This window comes from Aulonocara sp. 'chitande type north' Nkhata Bay, linkage group LG20, assembly GCF_057382095.1.
Source record: "Aulonocara sp. 'chitande type north' Nkhata Bay isolate Kocher_YH1m ecotype deep benthic linkage group LG20, A_spYH_male_GT1.1, whole genome shotgun sequence".
NCBI lineage: Eukaryota > Metazoa > Chordata > Actinopteri > Cichliformes > Cichlidae > Aulonocara > Aulonocara sp. 'chitande type north' Nkhata Bay.
Genome location: NC_141363.1, coordinates 36902313 through 36922340, shown reverse-complemented (window position 1 = coordinate 36922340; position 20028 = coordinate 36902313). Strand labels below are relative to the sequence as shown.

The window sequence follows — 20028 nt, the reverse complement described above, 5'->3', positions numbered from 1 at the left end:
TTTAGTTTGTTTGTTTCACCAGCTTCTGTGAAATCTGTTGCACTGTTCATTTTACAGCTGGATTTTTATTTTTATTTTTTTAGGTTTCTCAGAATTCAGATCGATTTTTAATTTTTCAAAAGCTTTTATTTCTCTTCTATAAATGACACATGTAACATTTTTGGGGGAAAAAAATGTCCTCAATATTTCACCTCGAGCTCTTTAAAAAGCCCTAACTGGTAAGGACTGTGCTTCAAGTGCAGCATTTACAGCCACCACCTTTGAAAAGTAGTAACTATACTTTAATAGATGTGTTTAATTTAACCCTGTCAAGGCAGGCGTTGCAGATTTGCAACAAGTAAAAGCTAAACAACCTGATTACCCCACATACATATTTTATGAGTTGTTTTTTTTTCCCCTCAGAAGTACCACTGGAGGTATTCTTTTGTACATTAGCAACAAAAACTTAATTTGAGCCTGAGAGGGTTAATAAATCTTTAAGTCACACTTGAACGATTTTTTGATATAATGGTGCCCTCTGCTGGATGATCTGCATACTCTTACCGTTTCCACACAGTTGTTTTTAAAGGTTTATGTCATTATTTTCATTGGTTTTTTTTTTTTTTTGGCTTGTTTTGTTTTGGGAACCATAAAATTTTTCGAGCTCCTTGTCTGGTCTTACAACAACTCTACAAGTAAAACCAAACATACAGTTAGTAATGATCCAGGAGATATGTTAAAAATCTACACAACACAATGGATTTCGATGTTCCACGAAAGAATTTGTAAATCTACACAGTATAGTAATCCTGTTCAGCTGGATATGAGGAGGTCAGGGATGAATGTGTTGTGTAGTCTCAATAATGTTAAAGCAATAGTGTGATCACAAAACTGATAACTGGGAGGCTTAAAAACGAGCTCTCAGAAATATTGTAACATCGAGTAAGTAAATGCATGTATTTGGAAACATATACTTCTAAAAATACTTTTATTGCACCATGTTCATTCACTCATGAGCTGCTGTAACATGAATCAAATGGCTGAATTTCCAACTCAGCATGCAGTCAAGTTCTATAGTATTGCTAATGACCTACTAGGTGTGTTACGCGTCGGGAGTGAGAACGGGTTGTGCAACAGGGACACATGGAAAAGTTGCAGGACGGCGGCCCTCGAGGACTGGAGTTTGAGACCCCTGCCGTATGGTGTTCATGCAGTTATCTACCCCACAGTGACAGCATGTCTGACTGCCTGTTCAGCATATGTAAAAATATATGATGAGTTTAAGCATGTGATGACAAACATGGTGTTTGTCATCACATGTCACATACATCTGGATGATCATTTGGAATAAACAAGAAACTAAAAACTTGTTGCTTCATCTTTTACCGTTATTATCATTATTATTATTATTGATCTTATTTTACATTTTTCATTGTTAGGCATTAGGTTTATTTTTTTTTCCTTCCAACTTCTTTTCCTCTTCCATGTTACTGTGTCAGCTTGTCAGCATCTATTTGGGGTTGGGAGCGGAACAGAAAGTAAGGAAATCCAAAGTGCCATTTAAACCAGGAGAGGTTCTTTTTCAGAAGAAGGGATTAATTCAAAAGAAATGAATTTACACAGGTGTTGTCGAGTTTGGCGGGCCACTCAAGCGGCCCTACTACGCACAAAAGAGAACAACAAACGCATCGCAGATCGGCACCGGACCCGTTCCCTGTGCAACTGTGACTGAGCAAGAAGAGTGGTGGAGAAAAGAGGAGCTGTTTGTGTGTGGAAACCCCCTCCCCTGGACTCCGGTCCCTTTCACTCCTGGACCCTGGAACCCTGGCCCTTTCCCCCAAACACCTTTGTATATATATTGCACTGTGGCAGATCACTGTAAATAAATTCACTCTTGTTCGAAAGGAGTTTGTGGTCTGCGCTTGAGTCTGTCCCTCTACTCCTCTTCAGTTCGCCTCAACATAAGCTCATCATATTCTATGATTTACTCTCAGGTGTTTGACGAGGTTAATGGTGCTGTCACAACACCTCACTGTCTTGCCACATGTATCGCAAACCGCGTCTTAGCTGTTTGTGGAGGTAAAATACATCCACACATGACTCCGTTTATGCTCAGCCATTGCTGTGAGTGTGCATGCCAGAGGCTGCTACACATTTATCCAGCCGTATTTCACAAATGACAAAGGCGTAAGAGGAAGTAGTTCCTTCCAATTTAGACGATCCGAATGATATAGTTTATTTCCACTGTTCCTGTTAATGAAACACTACAAATTTACCCCAAAGTACTAAAATATTGATATTTTAATATGAGAATCGATTCTAGAACATAAATTACTGGTATCGGAAGAATCGATATTTCAATATCGATCCGCACACCACTATTAGGAACTTCGTCTGTGTGTCATTCCAATTCAGGTTTTTATTATTTTATTTATTTATTTATTTATTTATTTATTTGTTTTAGGAATTTGGATTTTAGGATACTTCAAACAAATCTGCCAGATTAACAGGGTGTGTGAAGCTGGAGTTTGACACAAGATTGGTATTTTTAAAAGATTTAAATCACCAAATTCTGAATAAAAGTTTAACAAATTCAGGACATAATTAGTAATAGAAAGTAATAGAAAGCTAGTTGTATACATTATTAATCAGGATCAAAATTAAGGCATGTCAAAGCTATCCAAAAACATACCACATTAAATGCACAAAAGGCGCACAGAAAGCATACTTAGTTAATCTTTGAGTAGCCAGTAAAGATTATGAAGGTGCTAATTAGAATAACAGTTATCTGTTCTGCAAAGAAAAAAATAAATATGGGTAAAATTAACATGAGTATGAGAAATTTCAGCATTAAGATCTACCTAATGTGCAACAGTTCCCTGACATCTGTTTCATCTTTACAACACATGGCTACTTCACAAAATGCACAAAATAAAAGATTACCAGAAATTATTGAATTACAAATGAATGAAATTGTTACAGCTCAATTAACAGTTTTCATGTGGATCTTTGTGGGACTGTGTGCCATGATACATACTGACACAGAATGAAACGGCAAGATTTTGAGTAGATGTCCCCAACACAAAAACGTTTTTTTAAACAAAGGTAGTTTGTATTTCTGTGTATATTGCGAGTACAATGTTTTACTTATGTTTACATCAGACATCAAATCTACTCACTCTTTAGAATATAAGAACACTCAACTCTTTTCTTTAAAAACATCTATAGATTGATAAAAATCTATTAGTATAACTACAAATCTATGCTCTGTGCTGTGTTGATAATCATGCATGCAAATCAAAATCAAAGATGAAAACGATGACATAATTTTTTTTAAAGTTTGATTACAATTCCAAAATTTATTATGCCATTCAAAAATATTTTGGTGATCACACATATTTTTCTTTATTTGTTTTCCTTAAAAACCAAGCCAAATTCTTCTGGGATTAAATATTATATAAGCTATTAATAAAAACACAACAGATTAACTCACTGATACTATGGGAAAAAGGAACAAAGAAAAGCCTGACTTCTTGTTGGTTATCTGAATAACCACAGATTTCTGCATTCATTATGTGTTGCTAGCTGAATGTAAATCACTGGATGCACTGGATGTCATGTTGTAGCCATCTAAAAAAAACAGAGCAGTATAGTTAATCTGTGGCAAAAAATAATACACAGTAGACACTGAAGTAAGAAGTAAAATAATTGTATGAATAAATAAAATTTAAAAAATTAATTTGTGTTAATGTGCAACCCATCCAATTGTTTTCTGTGTTGGACTGCCTGATTAAGGTACAAGCACACCTAACAACACACAGCTTTTCCTGCATCTTTATGTTAATTTTTTAATTGTTATTTACCTCTTCCACGTCTCCAGTTCCTTAAAAATCGAAGTCCACTTGACGATGAGTTTCCAGCACTTGTGCTCTAAAATACAATACAAAAAACAAATCATGCAATATTTGAAAAAACAAAACAAAACAAAAAACAAGTTGGCTGAGATCCAAAAATAAGGAAAGAAAAAAGGAACACGAAAACTGTTCTTACCCCTGTCCCACTTCTGGACGGTCGTGCATATGATGATATTGCTGACCGCACCTGGTAAGTGAAATCTCAAATGTTACACTACAATGGAAGTTGCACAAGTTAGCTGTAAAAGTAAATTAATTCATGATGCCCAGCCAAACACTAAAAGGAATCTTTTTGTAAGTCTATGGTGATGTTTATCTTGCTTTTTTGTGTGCTTGTGTGGGATACGAACACATACATATAACTGTTATTTATTGAAGTGTGGGCCCACCTGCTGTTTGCTACTTTCACCATCAAGTCTGAATTAGTCATTTATATGGATTTTCAGAGAAACCATGAAATGGCACTAAAAGGCAGAAGTTTGACTTGACAAGAGGATTTTAGTGTAGTATTATTACAATTCATATTCCTTTGTCAGTAAAGGTTTGTAGACATTAAGCACTTTGTTGGTTAAACCAAATTATATCATTTAACATTAATTTAAAGTAATTCAACAATAAGCACTTATTCATTAACTTGACTTAAAATTGAGCTGTACATACCTTACCATCCAGCAGTGTTCCAAACACCAAAATAAAGAAGCCCTTTTTTAAAAGACAGAGTAATGTCCGTTATCAAGGATTCAGTGATTAAAGATTCTGCTATTATGGTATAAAAAGGTAAAAAGTTTATTTGTACCTGTAGCGAATTGAAGAGTGCGAATGCAATATTGATTCCTATGTCTCTTGGATGCACCAGAAGTCCAGCTCCCAAACCCCAAGTTATTCCAAAAAATGGTGTAAGCACAGCCAAGCTCTTGACAATAACCAGTAAAACGCTCTTTTCACCTGCTTGTGCAGCAGTTGTTCCAACCCTTCTCCTTATAATTTTGTACAAAACCACAACCAGGATAATGAGATTTATCAGCACTATTGAAAGTGCAGGAATCACAAACGCCAGTAGAGCTTTGGACTCATCCCAGTTGAGCCAGCAGATTACATTTTCTCTGATATATTTGTTGTCTGGTGCAGTTGCAGCTATAGTTACTGTTGCTATGATTAGAGGAGCTCCGTAGCCTAGAGAAAATCCAATGGCCAGCATAGATGCTTTAGACAAACCCCCACCAAAGACATTAGTTGTACGGTAGAGCAGCAACAAAGCTGAGGCAAACATCCAGAAGAACAGAGCTAGGTAGAACAAATGGATAAAAAAGGTAGTTGCAGTGCATGCTGAGTGGTTTTTATGATTTGCATCTGAAATGGCTGCTCCAATTATAAACCAAATATCTGCAATCAGGAGGGACACAGCAATGTTAACTATGGAAACATGACGCAGGTAAGAGGTTTCATTCGTTCTTATTTTTCTCCATATGAGGCCTTCAATGATGAGACATATGACCAAGGAACCCATGGAAATGCCAACTCCGATGTAGGTTATATAGTCCAAAATTGGGCTAATTGGACTGTTTGGTGACATCAGGATAGAGAATGAGGTCAGGTGGTTGCAGTTGCAGGTGACAGTTCCAGTTTCATTTGTATTTACCACTTCACAGCCCTCATCGTCCCATCCTCCAAGACCATTAAGGAGACTGAAGTTCCAGAAGACACATTTTGGATCTCTCAGTGTATCATTTAAAATATCAAATGTCAAAGAGATATTATTGATTTGGCCACTGGACTGAACAAGTACAACCCTGCCACCGATGACCTTAATCGATGAATTGTCTATTTCTCTTGCAGGGAGTACATTATTCAGCGAGGCAAATGTTATCACTGTGATTGACTTATTTTTACCCTCATTCTGTGGTATTTCTATCACCACTGAAGAATTAAAATCACCAATGATAGGGTTTGTGTATATAGTTCTGTTCAAGATGATAAAAGGCGTGTCAATACCAGAATTATTGAAACTGGCAAGGTGTTTTGTTATTATTTCAAGAGACTGCAATAATGATGAACTAACACCGTCAGGGTTAGAGATGCTATACGAGATACTTTCATTGTTTTTGTTCAGAAAGTTCCATGAGTCCCTTGCCTGATCTGTGGTGAGAACACCTGCAGTTATCAGGATATCCTAGAGTAAAAAAAAAAGTATTAGATTGAATAAACAAATACAAAATTTAAAAAAAGCATGTATTATTTAGAATACTCAAACTTCAGTAAACTAGCATGTACCTTCATTGAGTTTTCATTGATTGAGATATTGAATAATTCTGTTCTGTTGGCTACATTTCTGAGGATTTGAACAACAGCATCAATATTTTTAGGTGAGTTAACCACTTGCTCAGAATTCCCATTAGTAACATTGCTGAGCTGTTGCAAAAATGCTGGCAGTGTAGTGGCAGTCAAGACCTGCAAGAGTTGAAGAGAAAAAGTATTTAGTTTCACAATTTAACTCAATGTTTAAGTTAGAATGACAAACTTGGGCTTCCTATTTACTAATTCCTATCTCAAAGGTTTTTGTTTGTAGAAATCCTCACAGAATCTGGCTTACGTTTACTACAGTCTTTTAACCTTAATCTGCCTGCAGTTATAAACCGAACAGTGAATACCGTGTAGTGATGCGCGAATCATGAACGAATCGTTCAATACTCGAGAATCACTTTACTGACTCATGAATCATGATTCACAAGCCCAACTGACTCACTGACTCATCCCTGTTGCTGTTAGCAGCAATGTATCTAGCTTATAATTAAAATTGTGGAGAAAAACACAACATCCAGTATCATAAGAAAAAAACTTCTGCTCTGAACTGGAAGAAAAAACCCTGAGTAGAAGCTCACATCAAGAAAATAGCTCCTCGGTTCACAGTAGCATCGCTCTGCCTAAGCGAATCACTTAGGACTCGCTCACCCCCTCCCTCCTGGCTCACAGCTTCTTCTTCTTCTTGGTTGGCAACCAATGTTAAGGCGCATTACCGCCCCCTGGCTCACAGCTCAGTGGACATTTAGATGAGAAAATATATATTTAACACATTTAAGGAAAATACTAATAAAATAAAATAAAATAAAATAAATGTTTATTAAGCAACTTTGATAGGAAATTGCTTAATTTTAGAAATGTTTTTGCTCTTTTTTGCTCTATAAAATTGTTGTTTTCTTTTAGAATCATTCATCTTAGCAGTAGGATTTACATGAAAAGGGAAACAAATTAAGTTTGATTGAAAATGTACATTTTTTGCACTCTCTGGTCAACTGACACAGTGAATCAAATGACTAAAAAACCGATTCACTTTGGTAAGTGACTCATTAAAACTCGATTCAGTAAAAAGAATCGAATTTACCATCGCTAATACCGTGTTTCATTTGTGCTTTCCATGTCTTCTGATCACAAATTGTAAATAGTGCTGTAGTGGCAAAACAAAGAAACACTACTTACTTACTTTGTGGTTATTTATTGAAAAAGTGTTTTTTTGTGCATACTTTATAAACTTAAACTACCTGCTTACTTTGTGGTTATTTATTTGACAAGTTTTATTTTTATTAAATGGGTGACAAGTTATCTTTTTTTTTCTTTTTAACTTTCTGAGGTTTGTACTATGAAGCAGAACTTTGTCTTATCCGGGTAACTTTGGGGTGAACCAGGGTTTTCTGTAGTGATGGGATTTCCGGCTCCTTTTAGAGAACCGGCTCTTTCAGCTCCCAAAACTCGAAAAGCACATACAAACTCCAAAGCACGTACAATTTAGGGGCATCTATTTGTACTTGTGGACAATATAAATTGGTTACTTTAAATTAGGGAATATTACATTTCCTACATTTTGTATTTGTATTTTACTTATTCTCAGACTATTAAACAACATCAAGGTTCCAGCTGAAAGAATAATAACTAAAACTGCGTTATGCAAATTTAAACATTTATTTAACTCTTTTTTTTCACCATTGGCACAGCACCTGCCCCAGCTCTGATGCTTTCGGAAGGAAGAGAAGACAAGCTTTATGGTGATATTTTAAGTATCATGTTAGCACAACGCATTCAGAAGGTACTGTTGTCTGAACACAGACAGAAAAATCAGCTTCTTCTAGATACTAGTTAACATGTGCAGTTCACATCACTGTAATGCTTTAACCATTTTGGGCTAGAGAGAGAATTCAAATGTTCCTTGAAAGAGGAGAATTATATCTCTAATTTTATAGCTGAAACTTAGTTAACTTAGTGGTTGTGATGTTTGACGTTAGGGCAATTGAATCCAAATAATGGAAAGAATCCCTGTATATATTTAACTTACTTTGTAGTACATAGAGCCCTGGAACTTGAAACTAACACTAGAAAACTAAAGTCAACTAAAACTCAAGTATGTTCACCAAGAAATAAAAACACCACTTAATCCTAAGACCATGATCGTTTTGCTGTCTAACAGGATACCATCCATTTGGAAACTGGTTGAAGGAGCTGTAATAATTTGAGAGGTGGATTCATCTTCCATTATAGCCCAGAATAGAATCAACAGGATTGTGTTGAGAACCATTTATATTTTACATTACATTACATGGTCATTTCCATCATCAGCAAAATTGAAATGTAGAGTAGAAAAAATTAGTCATTTAAGAGCCTATCTTACCATTTGATATAATCTAGTTTTGAAATTTATAGTCACAGTTGTCAAGTAAAACACATAGCAAATTAACTTTAATTAAAAGAGTAACTTAAAGAGAGGTTTGTGTAATATTTTTGTGGCTTCACTTAGGTGAACTTTCTAAACTCTTTAAAATATGTAATATTGTGATTTATCTCTAAGGTACATTTTCCACAATACAAAGAACTAAAAAGAACATGGCAGTTTATATAAGTCACCTCAGATTGGTCAAGCAGCTCCTTAATGGGTTGCAGTATGCAGGTGTCTCGTATTTCAGTATATGTTGTGATGTTGCACAATGCACTCTTTTCTCCTTCCTCATTGTTTGCACAGGGTATTCTGGCTCTGGAGTCACTAACTGCCTTTCCAAATTCTTTATCATCACACATTTGAGGATCTAATAAAACAAAAACAAAAAAAAGACCTTATTAAATGTAGATAATTTTTAACCTGAATTTAATAAATTGCTTTATAATGTGTTAATACTCACTTCCTTTGTAAAACCTGAGTGTTATTGTTTCTTTGAATTCAGGATAGGTAGTTGATTGACAGGTAATTGTATCCTGCTCTTTGTCTGTACAGCTATCAGTTTTATATTGATAGGAAATGCTTTTTTTTACCTTTGGATAAATCGCAGAAACAACAAAGTCAATATGAATAGCAATACAAGCTAAACATTCAGATCTGATGTAATATTAATCAGACTAGTTTTTAAAAAGTTTTGTCTCATATTAGTAAATAACGTAAGTATTGCAAGATGAGCAGAGAAATTATTTCCCAATAGCTGATTTGCATTTTGTTGATTCTTTGTTTCAGATTTACCGCTAATATTCACGTTTGTGAAATTAATATTGTAGTCATTGTTGACAGTGCAGCTTAGTGGCACATTTTGACCACTACAATTCAAAAATTTTTGAATTGGGTCCACTCTGATCAAGGGTTTCTCTTTGAGTGTGAAGGCTCCATTGGATCGTTGGCGATAAAATGATTCATCCTTTTCCCGTATGAGCCTGCATTCATAATTTCCTGGAATGAAAGTAAATTATTTTAAACATAAATAAAATAGTGTTGCCAAACAAAAATAATAATATATGGGTTGACAGTGTCACTTATTTCTGTATTATACAGTTGTAATATGGCTGGTTCTCCTATGCAGATTCAGTGTTTCCTACAAAAAAGCAATAATGTAGCTGATAACGAGTTTTTGCTCCATTTTGTTTCAAGAATACCATTCTCTGTCTAGCAACATTTTATTTTACTGTTATATTATTAAGAGCTCAGCAACCACTTATTTCCAAATTTAAATAGGATTTCTAATATGAATTAGTTGACATCTGTGTTCACACAAGTACACATTTACACTGGCACTTGTAATTTGGTATTTCTTTCTCTTGAGAAAGGCTTGTGCAACAGCAATGGTTTAACTATTTAAATCAAATGATTTCAGTCCTTCTGCACTAATATTGATTGCTCCATTGCAGTAACAACGTTTTCCTTAACCCTCTGGGGTTGCAGCGACCCAGCGACTCCATTTCAACTTGGGTCAGAAGTGCGGACTTCAAACTATATACCAGATTTTAAATTGTGTCGATAGGCCACGTAAAAGAGTTATGATAAAAGATACATGTGATGCTTTTTTCTGAACCAAACAAGTTTTACCCTTAAGCCAATCAGAATGTTGTAATTGCACTTGCTGAATCACTAAAAAATGCTGAGACTGCACTCGCATTTTAAATGTATATGATTTGTGAATTTCCCCATGGAATGCAGTTGTTTGCTTCTTACCACTGTCAGCACGAATGAACTGTGACACAGATAAGACTGAGTGACTGTTGTTTTTTGAAATGGTATGTACTCCATCTGCAACTATGACATTGCCATCACGTCTCCACTCTGCTCTCCAGTCAGTACCAAAGAGATCCAATGGTGGATGGCCACATGTTACATTGACTTTATCCTCCCAAAATCCACTACCTTCAATTTTAAAATCCAGAAAACGTGGCTCTATAAAAATGAACATAAATATAAAAAAATGATTAAACAATCATCTGATCTCATGTGTTTTTTGATATGACATTAAACATATATGTAAAATTGAATAAAATCACAAATGTAGACAAGTGCTTACCATCTGATATCATAGAGTAGATTTTTGCTAGCTGGTCAAAAATTCCATTGTTTAGTGTTTGGATGACTGTAGTAGCAGCAGTGACATTATATTCAGCGATGGTGCTTCCACTCCTATAATATGGAAAAGGATTGGAAACGCTAACATTTCTGGCATGTAATGTACATTTTCACTCTCACACCTACAGATAAGTCAATGATAGTTGAGTCATAGTTTTATATTTTCAGTCTACTAGCACTTGGAATCCAATCCCCTAAATAGCTTTGCACTATACTTAACTTAAAAAGAATTCTCCAAAAACCTCACATTTTTCTTCAATTTACGAGTTAGTAGTTTACCATTTGGTAAAATCAAGTTATTATTATTATTATTATTATTATTATTATTATTATTATTATTATTATGACCACAACATATTACTCAAATGACTGGAGAACTGGGCAGGTCTTTCAGGAACTGTACTAAACTGGTTCAAAACATACTTAGAAAACAGGAAATACTTTGTATCAATAGGTAACTTCACATCTGAGCAGACAAGTATCACATGTGGAGTTCCCCAAGGTTCCATCTTGGGACCCCTTCTGTTTGACATTTACATGCTCCCACTGGCACAGATTATAAAGAACAACAAAATAAACTACCACAGCTATGCAGATGACACACAAATATATATCACAATGTCGCCAGGAGACCAAGGCCCTGTACAGGCTCTTGGTAAATGCATTGAGGAAATTAATGACTGGTTGTGCCACAATTTTCTCCAGCTAAACAAAAACAAAACTGAGGTAATAGTCTTTGGCGCCAAAGAAAAACGATTACAGGTCACCAGAGAACTTCAATCTATACACCTAAAAACCACAAACCAGGCGAGAAATTTGGGTGTAGTTATGGATGCAGACCTAAACTTAGAAAAACACATTAAGACAATAACAAAATCAGCTTACTATCACCTCAAGAATATATCAAGGATAAAAGATCTGATGTCTCAACAGGACCTGGAAAAACTAGTCCATGCATTCATCTTTAGTAGGCTTGATTACTGTAACAGCATCTTTACAGGTCTACCTAAAAAATCCGTCAGACAGCTCATTCAGAACTCTGCTGCTCGAGTCCTCACTAAGACCAAAAAAGTGGACCACATCAGTCCAGCTCTGAGGTCTTTACACTGGCTGCCTGTCCGTCAGAGGATAGACTTTAAAGTTCTGATGCTGGTCTATAAAGCTCTGAATGGTTTAGGACCAAAATACATCAGTGACCTCCTGACCCAGTATGAACCTTCCAGATCCCTCAGGTCATCTGGATCTGGTCTTTTATCAGTTCCCAGAGTCAGAACCAGACGCTGCATTCAGCTTTTATTCTCCTTATATCTGGAACAAACTCCCAGAAAGCCTCAGATCAGCTGAAACACTCAGTTTATTTAAATCCAGGTTGAAGACTCACCTATTCTCAGCTACATTTTAATAAAGCACCAAATCCACACTTTGATTGATTGATTGAATCTTTATTTTGAACATGTTGAAAAAGTATAAAAAAAATAGAATTAAAAGAGACAAATGAACAAAGCAAACAAAAGGAAAACGAGCAACCACAACTCCAAATAACGTCCATGTTCAAAAAGGAGCAGGAAGAAGCATAAGCTTATTCAATCCCACCCCTTTTCCACTATCTAGTATCAATAGACTACAGAAATACCTCCTTGCAATTACATTATATGTTATGTGTAATTTTATTTTTTTTTTTAAATATATACACATATATGTTTCTATCTATCCATACATACGTATTAGGGGTGCAACGATATTCGTATCGATATTGAACCGTTCGATACAGTGCTTTCGGTTCGGTACCCATATGTATCGAACAATACAATTTTTTTCAATTTTTTTTTTTTTCAATTTTTTTTTTTTTTTGTGTCCCATTTGGATCTATAGCCATCAGAATTGTTGTCTTGAGGCCAAGAAAGATGCCAAGAGGATTTATTTTAAGTGGATCATCATATTGGTCCATTTGATTGACCTTTATTATAATTATGAATTTATTTTATTTTCAGTTGCAAACGGGACAGACATGACTGTGGGATAGGACAGGGGGAAAGAATGAAAGAACGAGGGGGAGAGAAAGAAAGAAAACCAAAGGGGAGAAAAAAAAAGAACAATACAAAATTTGTAATTTATTTTATCAACTTTCCTTCTGACGATGCTGTCTGTGTTGAGCGCTCAGTGAATCTGCATTTGACTACTCCGCCTAGGCTCGAGAGTGCAGCCTAGGCGGAGTAGTCGAACGCAGATTCACTGAGCACTCAACACAGACAGCATCGTCAGAAGGAAGAGCGCAGGGCAAGCTAGCGAGACAGAAGTGGACCTCCCCACCCTCATTCAGATCTGGCGTTTGGAATTATTTTGGTTTTCATGTGACGTATGACCCTGAAGGTAAGCGAGTCATGGACTAAAGTAAAACAGTATGTTGGATGTGCCATGCAATGCTCAATTACATGGGTGGGAGCTAGTGTGTTAGCGCAGTTAGCTCGTTAACATGTTGGCCGTCTAGCCCCTCTGTATAGGGTAGCTCGTTAACGGAGATTTGCCGTGTTGTGGCGTTAAGGTTATTTCAACGAGATTAACCTGAAAGCACTAGTGGGAACACAACGAATATGACTGCACATTTACACCGACATCATCCTAGTGCAAAGACAAAAACAACAAGCATGCATGCTACAAACTTTAGCCGAGTCATTTAGACAGCTGTTAGCACAGGATTCTCCTTATGGAGACCTGATATGTTTAATATGCTGCTGAGAATAGGGCTGCTCGATTATGGCAAAAATGATAATCACGATTATTTTCACTGAAATTGAGATCACGATTATTTGACGATATTTATTTAACCCTTTAAGACCTACTATAGAACCAAGTCCACCAGAGCTTATATTATTTTTTTACATGCTGTAGTGCCATTTGTGGGAGCATTTCAAGTTGCTATACATCAATACAACTGTTATAGCCAATATTTTAATAATATGTATGCATTAAGTCCATAGTAATTACATAAATTGCAAAAAAGTGCAATAAACTACAAAAAAAATTGAAAATCGCTTTTGTTTTGTTTACATATATTTCTACTTGGAGAAATTTAAGAGGTTTATCCCTCAAAACTTTAAATACAATAAAGTTGCAAAAAATAGTTTCCCACCACAGGAAATTTATTTTGAGTGTCTTCATAGTTTTATTTTGGAGATACAGCAATTTTTATACACTGCAGGAAAAACAAAAAACAATCCTATGATGCAAATTTGCAAAGAAAACAGCAGGTGCATCATTTCACTGTGGGAAGTGTTACGAACAGCTGATAGGAACGGCAAAGCGTGTTTCTGGAATATTATGCTTTTGTTCCTGCAAGCGCTTTTTATGCAATTTTTGCAAAGCTATATGTGGAAGGAAATCGTGACCGAGGACAAGCTGATGGCATCAGATGTAAGTACAACTCCTCCGGTTTCATATGCAAAACAAATTATTGCGCTAGCTTACATGGTTCAGGTTCTACAGGGATTTAACAATAGTTACACAAAACGGAGCGTGCAGCTCTGACCGGCTTTAAAGGGTTAACAATGACTTTAAAAAAATAATATAAAATAGTGTGCAACACCACTGAAGTTTGTTTTTAAACTCTCTTTTCAACCAACGGCAGTCACTCTCCAAATAACTTCTGCTTAGCTTTCCGAGCTTCCCTCGGGTCGTCTTAATCAGCGGTCTCCAACCTTTTTTGCGCCACGGACGGTTTATGCCCGACAATATTTTCACGGACCGGCCTTTAAGGTGTCGCGGATAAATGAGGGAGGGGCTAATAATCGGCTCAGTCATTTTTAATGATCGTTGAAAGCCCAGATCGTAATCGTGATTAAAATTCGATTAATTGAGCAGCCCTAGCTGAGAATATAGCCCAGAAGAAGCGGATAGTATAGCTTTTATTTTGGAAAGAGACATTTCTCTGTAATAGACTCTCTTTTCCAAAGATGAGTGATTCCTCAATCAGATACAGGGCTCGCAATATCGCTAGCCCGACGTCCCGGGGCTATCTCTCCCCTGCCTGTCGGGCTATTGTAGGAAGGAAAAATATATGTCAATGCTTTTGCATTCTTTCAGAAATGTAGCTGGGTAATTATGTCATTGGGTGAGCCACTGTCAATATGTGACATATTGAAATCGTGTTTGAATTTGCGCTTGTTTTTTTGCTTTCACTTTGCAATCGCGCGAACTGTGTATAGAGAGCGACAGCACTGATCTGTGAGTGATGATAATTTGTGCACCAATTCCTCTGACATCGTCTTATTAATTGTTAGCTTACTATGCAAACATGACAAGTGAAATCTCCCGCAGCTTAAACATGTGAGAGGTTGATCGCGCAGAGAATCGCTGAGCTTATGTGAGTGCGGCAGGATATATATTTCACTACGATGACCTGGATGATTGAGAACCTTCACAGACAGATATATATTTTAGTTCTGCTGAGCCAAATAAGACAGGTCAGGGTGAAGAAGTGACAGCCAAAGAAAAGCTTACCACAAAACGGAGAAGTTATGACAAATCAGACTATAAGGCAAAAAGAAAGTGCAGCTTTATGGTTTCATGGACAAAAGAATTTCTGTGGCTGCAATATGACGAGCTAAAAAACAACACGCACAAGGGTTAGGGTTAAATTTAAAAACTGTACTTTTGTGTTAAAATATATATTTATAATTTTAATAAATGACAAATTAAAAGGCATGAGCATTTTTTTTTTGTATCGAAAAAATATCGAACCGTGACACCAAAGTATCGAACCGAACCGTGAATTTTGTGTATCGTTGCACCCCTAATACGTATATACACACATACGCACATATACACATTTTCAATAACCCCATTAACACCTCAAGGATACACAGCCTACAATTATATATATATATATATATATATATATATATATATATATATATATATATATATATATATATATATACACCCATACCAACAAACCCGTGCATGCGCACACACATGAAAATATTAGACAAGAACACCCTATCAAATCTCTACCTTTTCCCTGTACCCTGTAAAAACCGTATCCTTAAACCGCTTTTTAAACTGCGCCATGCTTGGACATTGCTTCATATCTTTACTTAGTCTGTTCCACAGCTTCACTCCACACACAGAGATGCAAAAATTTTTTAATGTTGTACGGATACGAGGATGTTTTAAATTTAATTCCCCCCTCAAATTGTATCCCCGTTCCCTTTTAGAAAACATTTTTAGAATATTGTCAGGAAGCAGGTTATTTATTGCTTTATATATAATTTGTGCTGTGAGAAAATGAACCAGATCTGTGAATTTTAGAATTTTTGATTTTAAGAATAGTGGATTTGTATGATCTCTGTAACCAGTTTTATGGATTATCCTTATGGCCCTTTTTTGTAATATAAAGATTGATGATAGCGAACATTTGTAAGTATTGCCCCAAACCTCTGCACAGTAATTCAAATACGGTGCAATCAGGGAACAATAGAGAATGTGGAGTGATTTGTGGTCCAGAATGTGTTTTACTTTACTCAAGATTGAGACACTTCTTGAAATTTTGTTATGTATATGATTTATATGAGACTTCCAGTTTAATTTATCATCTATAATCACACCAAGAAACTTATGTTCAAGTACTCTTTCAATTTCCACACCATCTACATGAATCTGCACTTGTGCATTTCTAAGGGAATTCCCAAATAAGATAATTTTAGTTTTACTTAGATTTAGCGATAGTTTGTTCCTGTTAAACCATTTTTTAATTTTGCACATTTCTGAAGTAATTGTATCCAGCAGCTCCTTTAGATTCCCCCCAGAACAAAAAATAGTTGTGTCATCTGCAAATAATACAAATTTTAATATATCAGATGCCTTACAAATATCATTTATATAAATAATAAATAATTTTGGACCCAGTACAGAGCCTTGTGGAACACCACAAGCAATGTCCAAGCATGATGAGGAATGGACACCCAGCTTCACAAATTGTTTCCGGTCACTTAAATAATTTTTCACCCATTGCAGTACAACCCCCCTAATCCCATACCGTTCCAGTTTATTAATTAATATGTCATGATTGATTGTGTCAAATGCTTTCTTGAGATCCAGAAATACTCCAGCTGCATACTGTTTCTGATCTATAGCATTCGTAATCTCCTCAATTGATTCGATTAATGCCAGAGATGTTGATCTTTTTGATCTGAATCCATATTGACTGTCAGAGAGTAATTTATATTTATCTAAGAATTTGTCTAATCGTTTATTAAACAGGTTTTCTAGGATTTTGGAGAATTGTGGTAGTAAAGAAACAGGCCTGTAATTTGTGAAGTGGCGTCTATCCCCGGTTTTATACAGCGGCACAACTTTAGCTATTTTCATTTTGTTTGGCACTTTTCCCGTCTGAAATGATAAGTTGCAAATATATGTTAGAGGTCCTACAATTCCTTCAATGACCTTCTTGACGATTTTCATGTCAATATCATTACAATCAGTAGATGTTTTATATTTACACATGTGTACAATGTCAATTATTTCTTTTTCCTCCACTGATGTGAGGAACATTGAGTTAGGGTTCCTATCAATCAGGTTTTCACTACATTCTACTGATGGCAGTGACTCAGGAATTTGTTCTGCCAGTTTTGGTCCAATATTTACAAAATAATGATTAAAGCTGTTGACCTTATCAGCAGTGTTTTCCATAATATTGCCATTATCGATAAAGTATTGTGGATAACTTTGTTGTCCAGAATTATTTTTAATGATACCGTTTAAAACATCCCATATTCCTTTCATATTATGTTTATTGTTGTTCAATATTTTACTATAATACTCCTTTCTACATACACGTATAATATTGGTCAACTTATTTTTGTATTTTTTATATTTATTTTCAGCATCTTTTGTTCTTTGTTTTAGGTATTCCCTATAGAGTGTATTTTTCTTTTTACATGCATTTTGTAAACCCTTAGTGAGCCATGGTCTATCTGAATATTTGTGCTTTCTGTTGTATTTTATTGTTGGACAGTTTTTATCGTACAACTCCATGAATATTCTTAAAAATATGCCATATGCAATATCAATATCAGCTTCTTTGTACACATTGTCCCAGTCCTGATTTAATAGATCGTTCTTAAATGCAGTCATAGTGTCATGGTCCGCGGCCCGGCGTCTGAGGTGCTGATGGGATGCCCACTCCCGTGGGCGTGGCCGCTGACTCCACACCTGCATCCCATCCCAGGCGATCACCAGGTGGACCATTTAATCCTGCCCAGCCTGCTGCTCCACGCCAGTCCGTAATCGTCCTTCAGCGATCACTGCTCGGCGTGTTTTGAGTCACCAGCCTGTCCACCTGCCTGTCCAGAATTTGGATCACGATCAACCCCAGCCGCCTCGCCCTTTCTGGAGCTTCTCCCCACGGACCCTCACCCCTCCCTCCGGTTCCCTTGGCCCCGCTATCATCGTAAGACGCGTACACTACCTCCCCTCGTATGCTGCCGGTTTACCCGCACCCCAATAATCCTTTTTTCTTTTTCTGTTTCAGCCTCCCACGGTCCCTCTCTCGGCATTTCCTGCGCGATTCTTCTCCCGGTCCCTCGGTTTCTCTGGTTCCGTGCGTTTTCTCCCTTCTACTCTCCCGGGATACTCTCAGTTATAATAAAGTTTATTTTTTCTCTCGTACCGCTGTGTGTGTGTTCTGCTCCTGGGTCCAGCTTGTGTGTTGAACTTCGGTTCTTGACACATAGTTTCTTCTGTCCTTACACGTCTGTATCTCAGTTGTTCTTCATGCTGATTTTTCTTATAATTAGTGTCATAAACTGCATAAACTGGTAGGTGATCACTGATGTCATTAATTAATAATCCGCTCACAATGTTGTTTTCCATATTGTTAGTGAAAATATTGTCAAGTAAGGTGGCACAATGTGGTGTAATTCTGCTAGGCCTGGTTATTTTAGGATGTAAACTCAAACTGTACATAGTGTTTAGGAAGTCATTTTATGCTTTTTTGGATTCAACAGGTCAATATTAAAATCACCACAGATAAGCATAACTTTTTGATTTTGTTACACCCCGGCCTGGGCAACCGGAGTGCAACACGAAAAAAAGTAAAAATAAAGGAAAAATAAAACCACGAAGGCTCTCCACCAAAATCCCAAAACGAAATTTAAAGCATGATACCACATTTATTTACATCCCCAAACACAAGACGTCAAACTATTTACAACGGGGGGGGGGAAGATCGCGACCATGACATACTGAAACACAAGGCTTAAATACATAGAAGGAGCAATCAGGGAATGGACAACAGGAGGGAAACACAGCTGGGGCAAATTAGAACTGACGAGACAGGGAAAAATGTAAACTAAACACACTAAAATAACACAGACTTTCAAAGTAAAGCAGGAAATACATAACAGTCACGCAAAAACAAAACACTGACAACACCGAAACGTAACATTTCCCCCCACCCAAAAATCAAACATGTAACCCCAAGTGAAATGTTTGATTCAGACAAACGAAGGCTGAAACGAAGGCAGACGAAGCTGATGGAGGCTGGAGCGGTCCCACTGACCCTCCAGCAGACGACGAAGGCTGGAGCGGTCCCACGGACCCTCCAGCGAAGGCGGATGAAGGCTGGAGCGGTCCCACGGACCCTCCAGCGACGACAAAGGCTGGGGCGGTCCCACGGACCCTCCCCCCAGCGAAGGCGGATGAAGGCAGACGAAGCTGATGGAGGCTGGAGCGGTCCCACGGACCCTCCAGCAGACGACGAAGGCTGGTGCGGTCCCCCGGACCCTCCAGCAGAGGCGGATGAAGGCTGGAGCGGTCCCTCGGACGCTCCAGCGAAGGCGGATGAGCAGCCCACCAGCTGCACACACGGACACGCAGCCCACCAGCTGCACACACGGACACGCAGCCCACCAGCTGCACACACGGACACGCAGCCCACCAGCTGCAGAAGCCTGGAGCGGTCCCTCGGATCCTCCAGCGAAGGCAGACGGAGGCTGAAGCGGTCCTCGGACCCTCCAGCGAAGACAGAAGGCCGAAGCTGTCCCTCCTTCGGACCCTCCAGCAATCCCGGACGAGCCCCCATATGTTACACCCCGGCCTAGGCAACCGGAGTGCAACACGAAAAAAAGGAAAAATAAAGGAAAAATAAAACCACGAAGGCTCTCCACCAAAATCCCAAAACGAAATTTAAAGCATGATACCACATTTATTTACATCCCCAAACACAAGACGTCAAACTATTTACAACGGGGGGGGGGAAGATCGCGACCATGACATACT

General features: G+C 37.3%; 1 protein-coding gene across 1 annotated transcript in view; it reads right to left on the bottom strand.

Moving 5' to 3' along the window:
• Window positions 1-3471: 3471 nt before the first annotated feature.
• Window positions 3472-20028, bottom strand: part of LOC147306217 (uncharacterized) — a 31100-nt gene continuing 14543 nt past the window's right edge. The window contains exons 15-25 of the mRNA XM_086277004.1: window positions 10694-10806; window positions 10351-10569; window positions 9387-9591; window positions 9056-9183; window positions 8784-8962; window positions 6165-6341; window positions 4690-6063; window positions 4554-4595; window positions 4030-4080; window positions 3843-3909; window positions 3472-3609 (exon numbers count right to left, since the gene is read on the bottom strand). Coding sequence (XP_086133130.1) covers window positions 3551-3609; window positions 3843-3909; window positions 4030-4080; window positions 4554-4595; window positions 4690-6063; window positions 6165-6341; window positions 8784-8962; window positions 9056-9183; window positions 9387-9591; window positions 10351-10569; window positions 10694-10806 — 2614 coding nt within the window. The 3' untranslated portion in view covers window positions 3472-3550. The remainder of the gene's footprint in view (window positions 3610-3842; window positions 3910-4029; window positions 4081-4553; window positions 4596-4689; window positions 6064-6164; window positions 6342-8783; window positions 8963-9055; window positions 9184-9386; window positions 9592-10350; window positions 10570-10693; window positions 10807-20028) is intronic.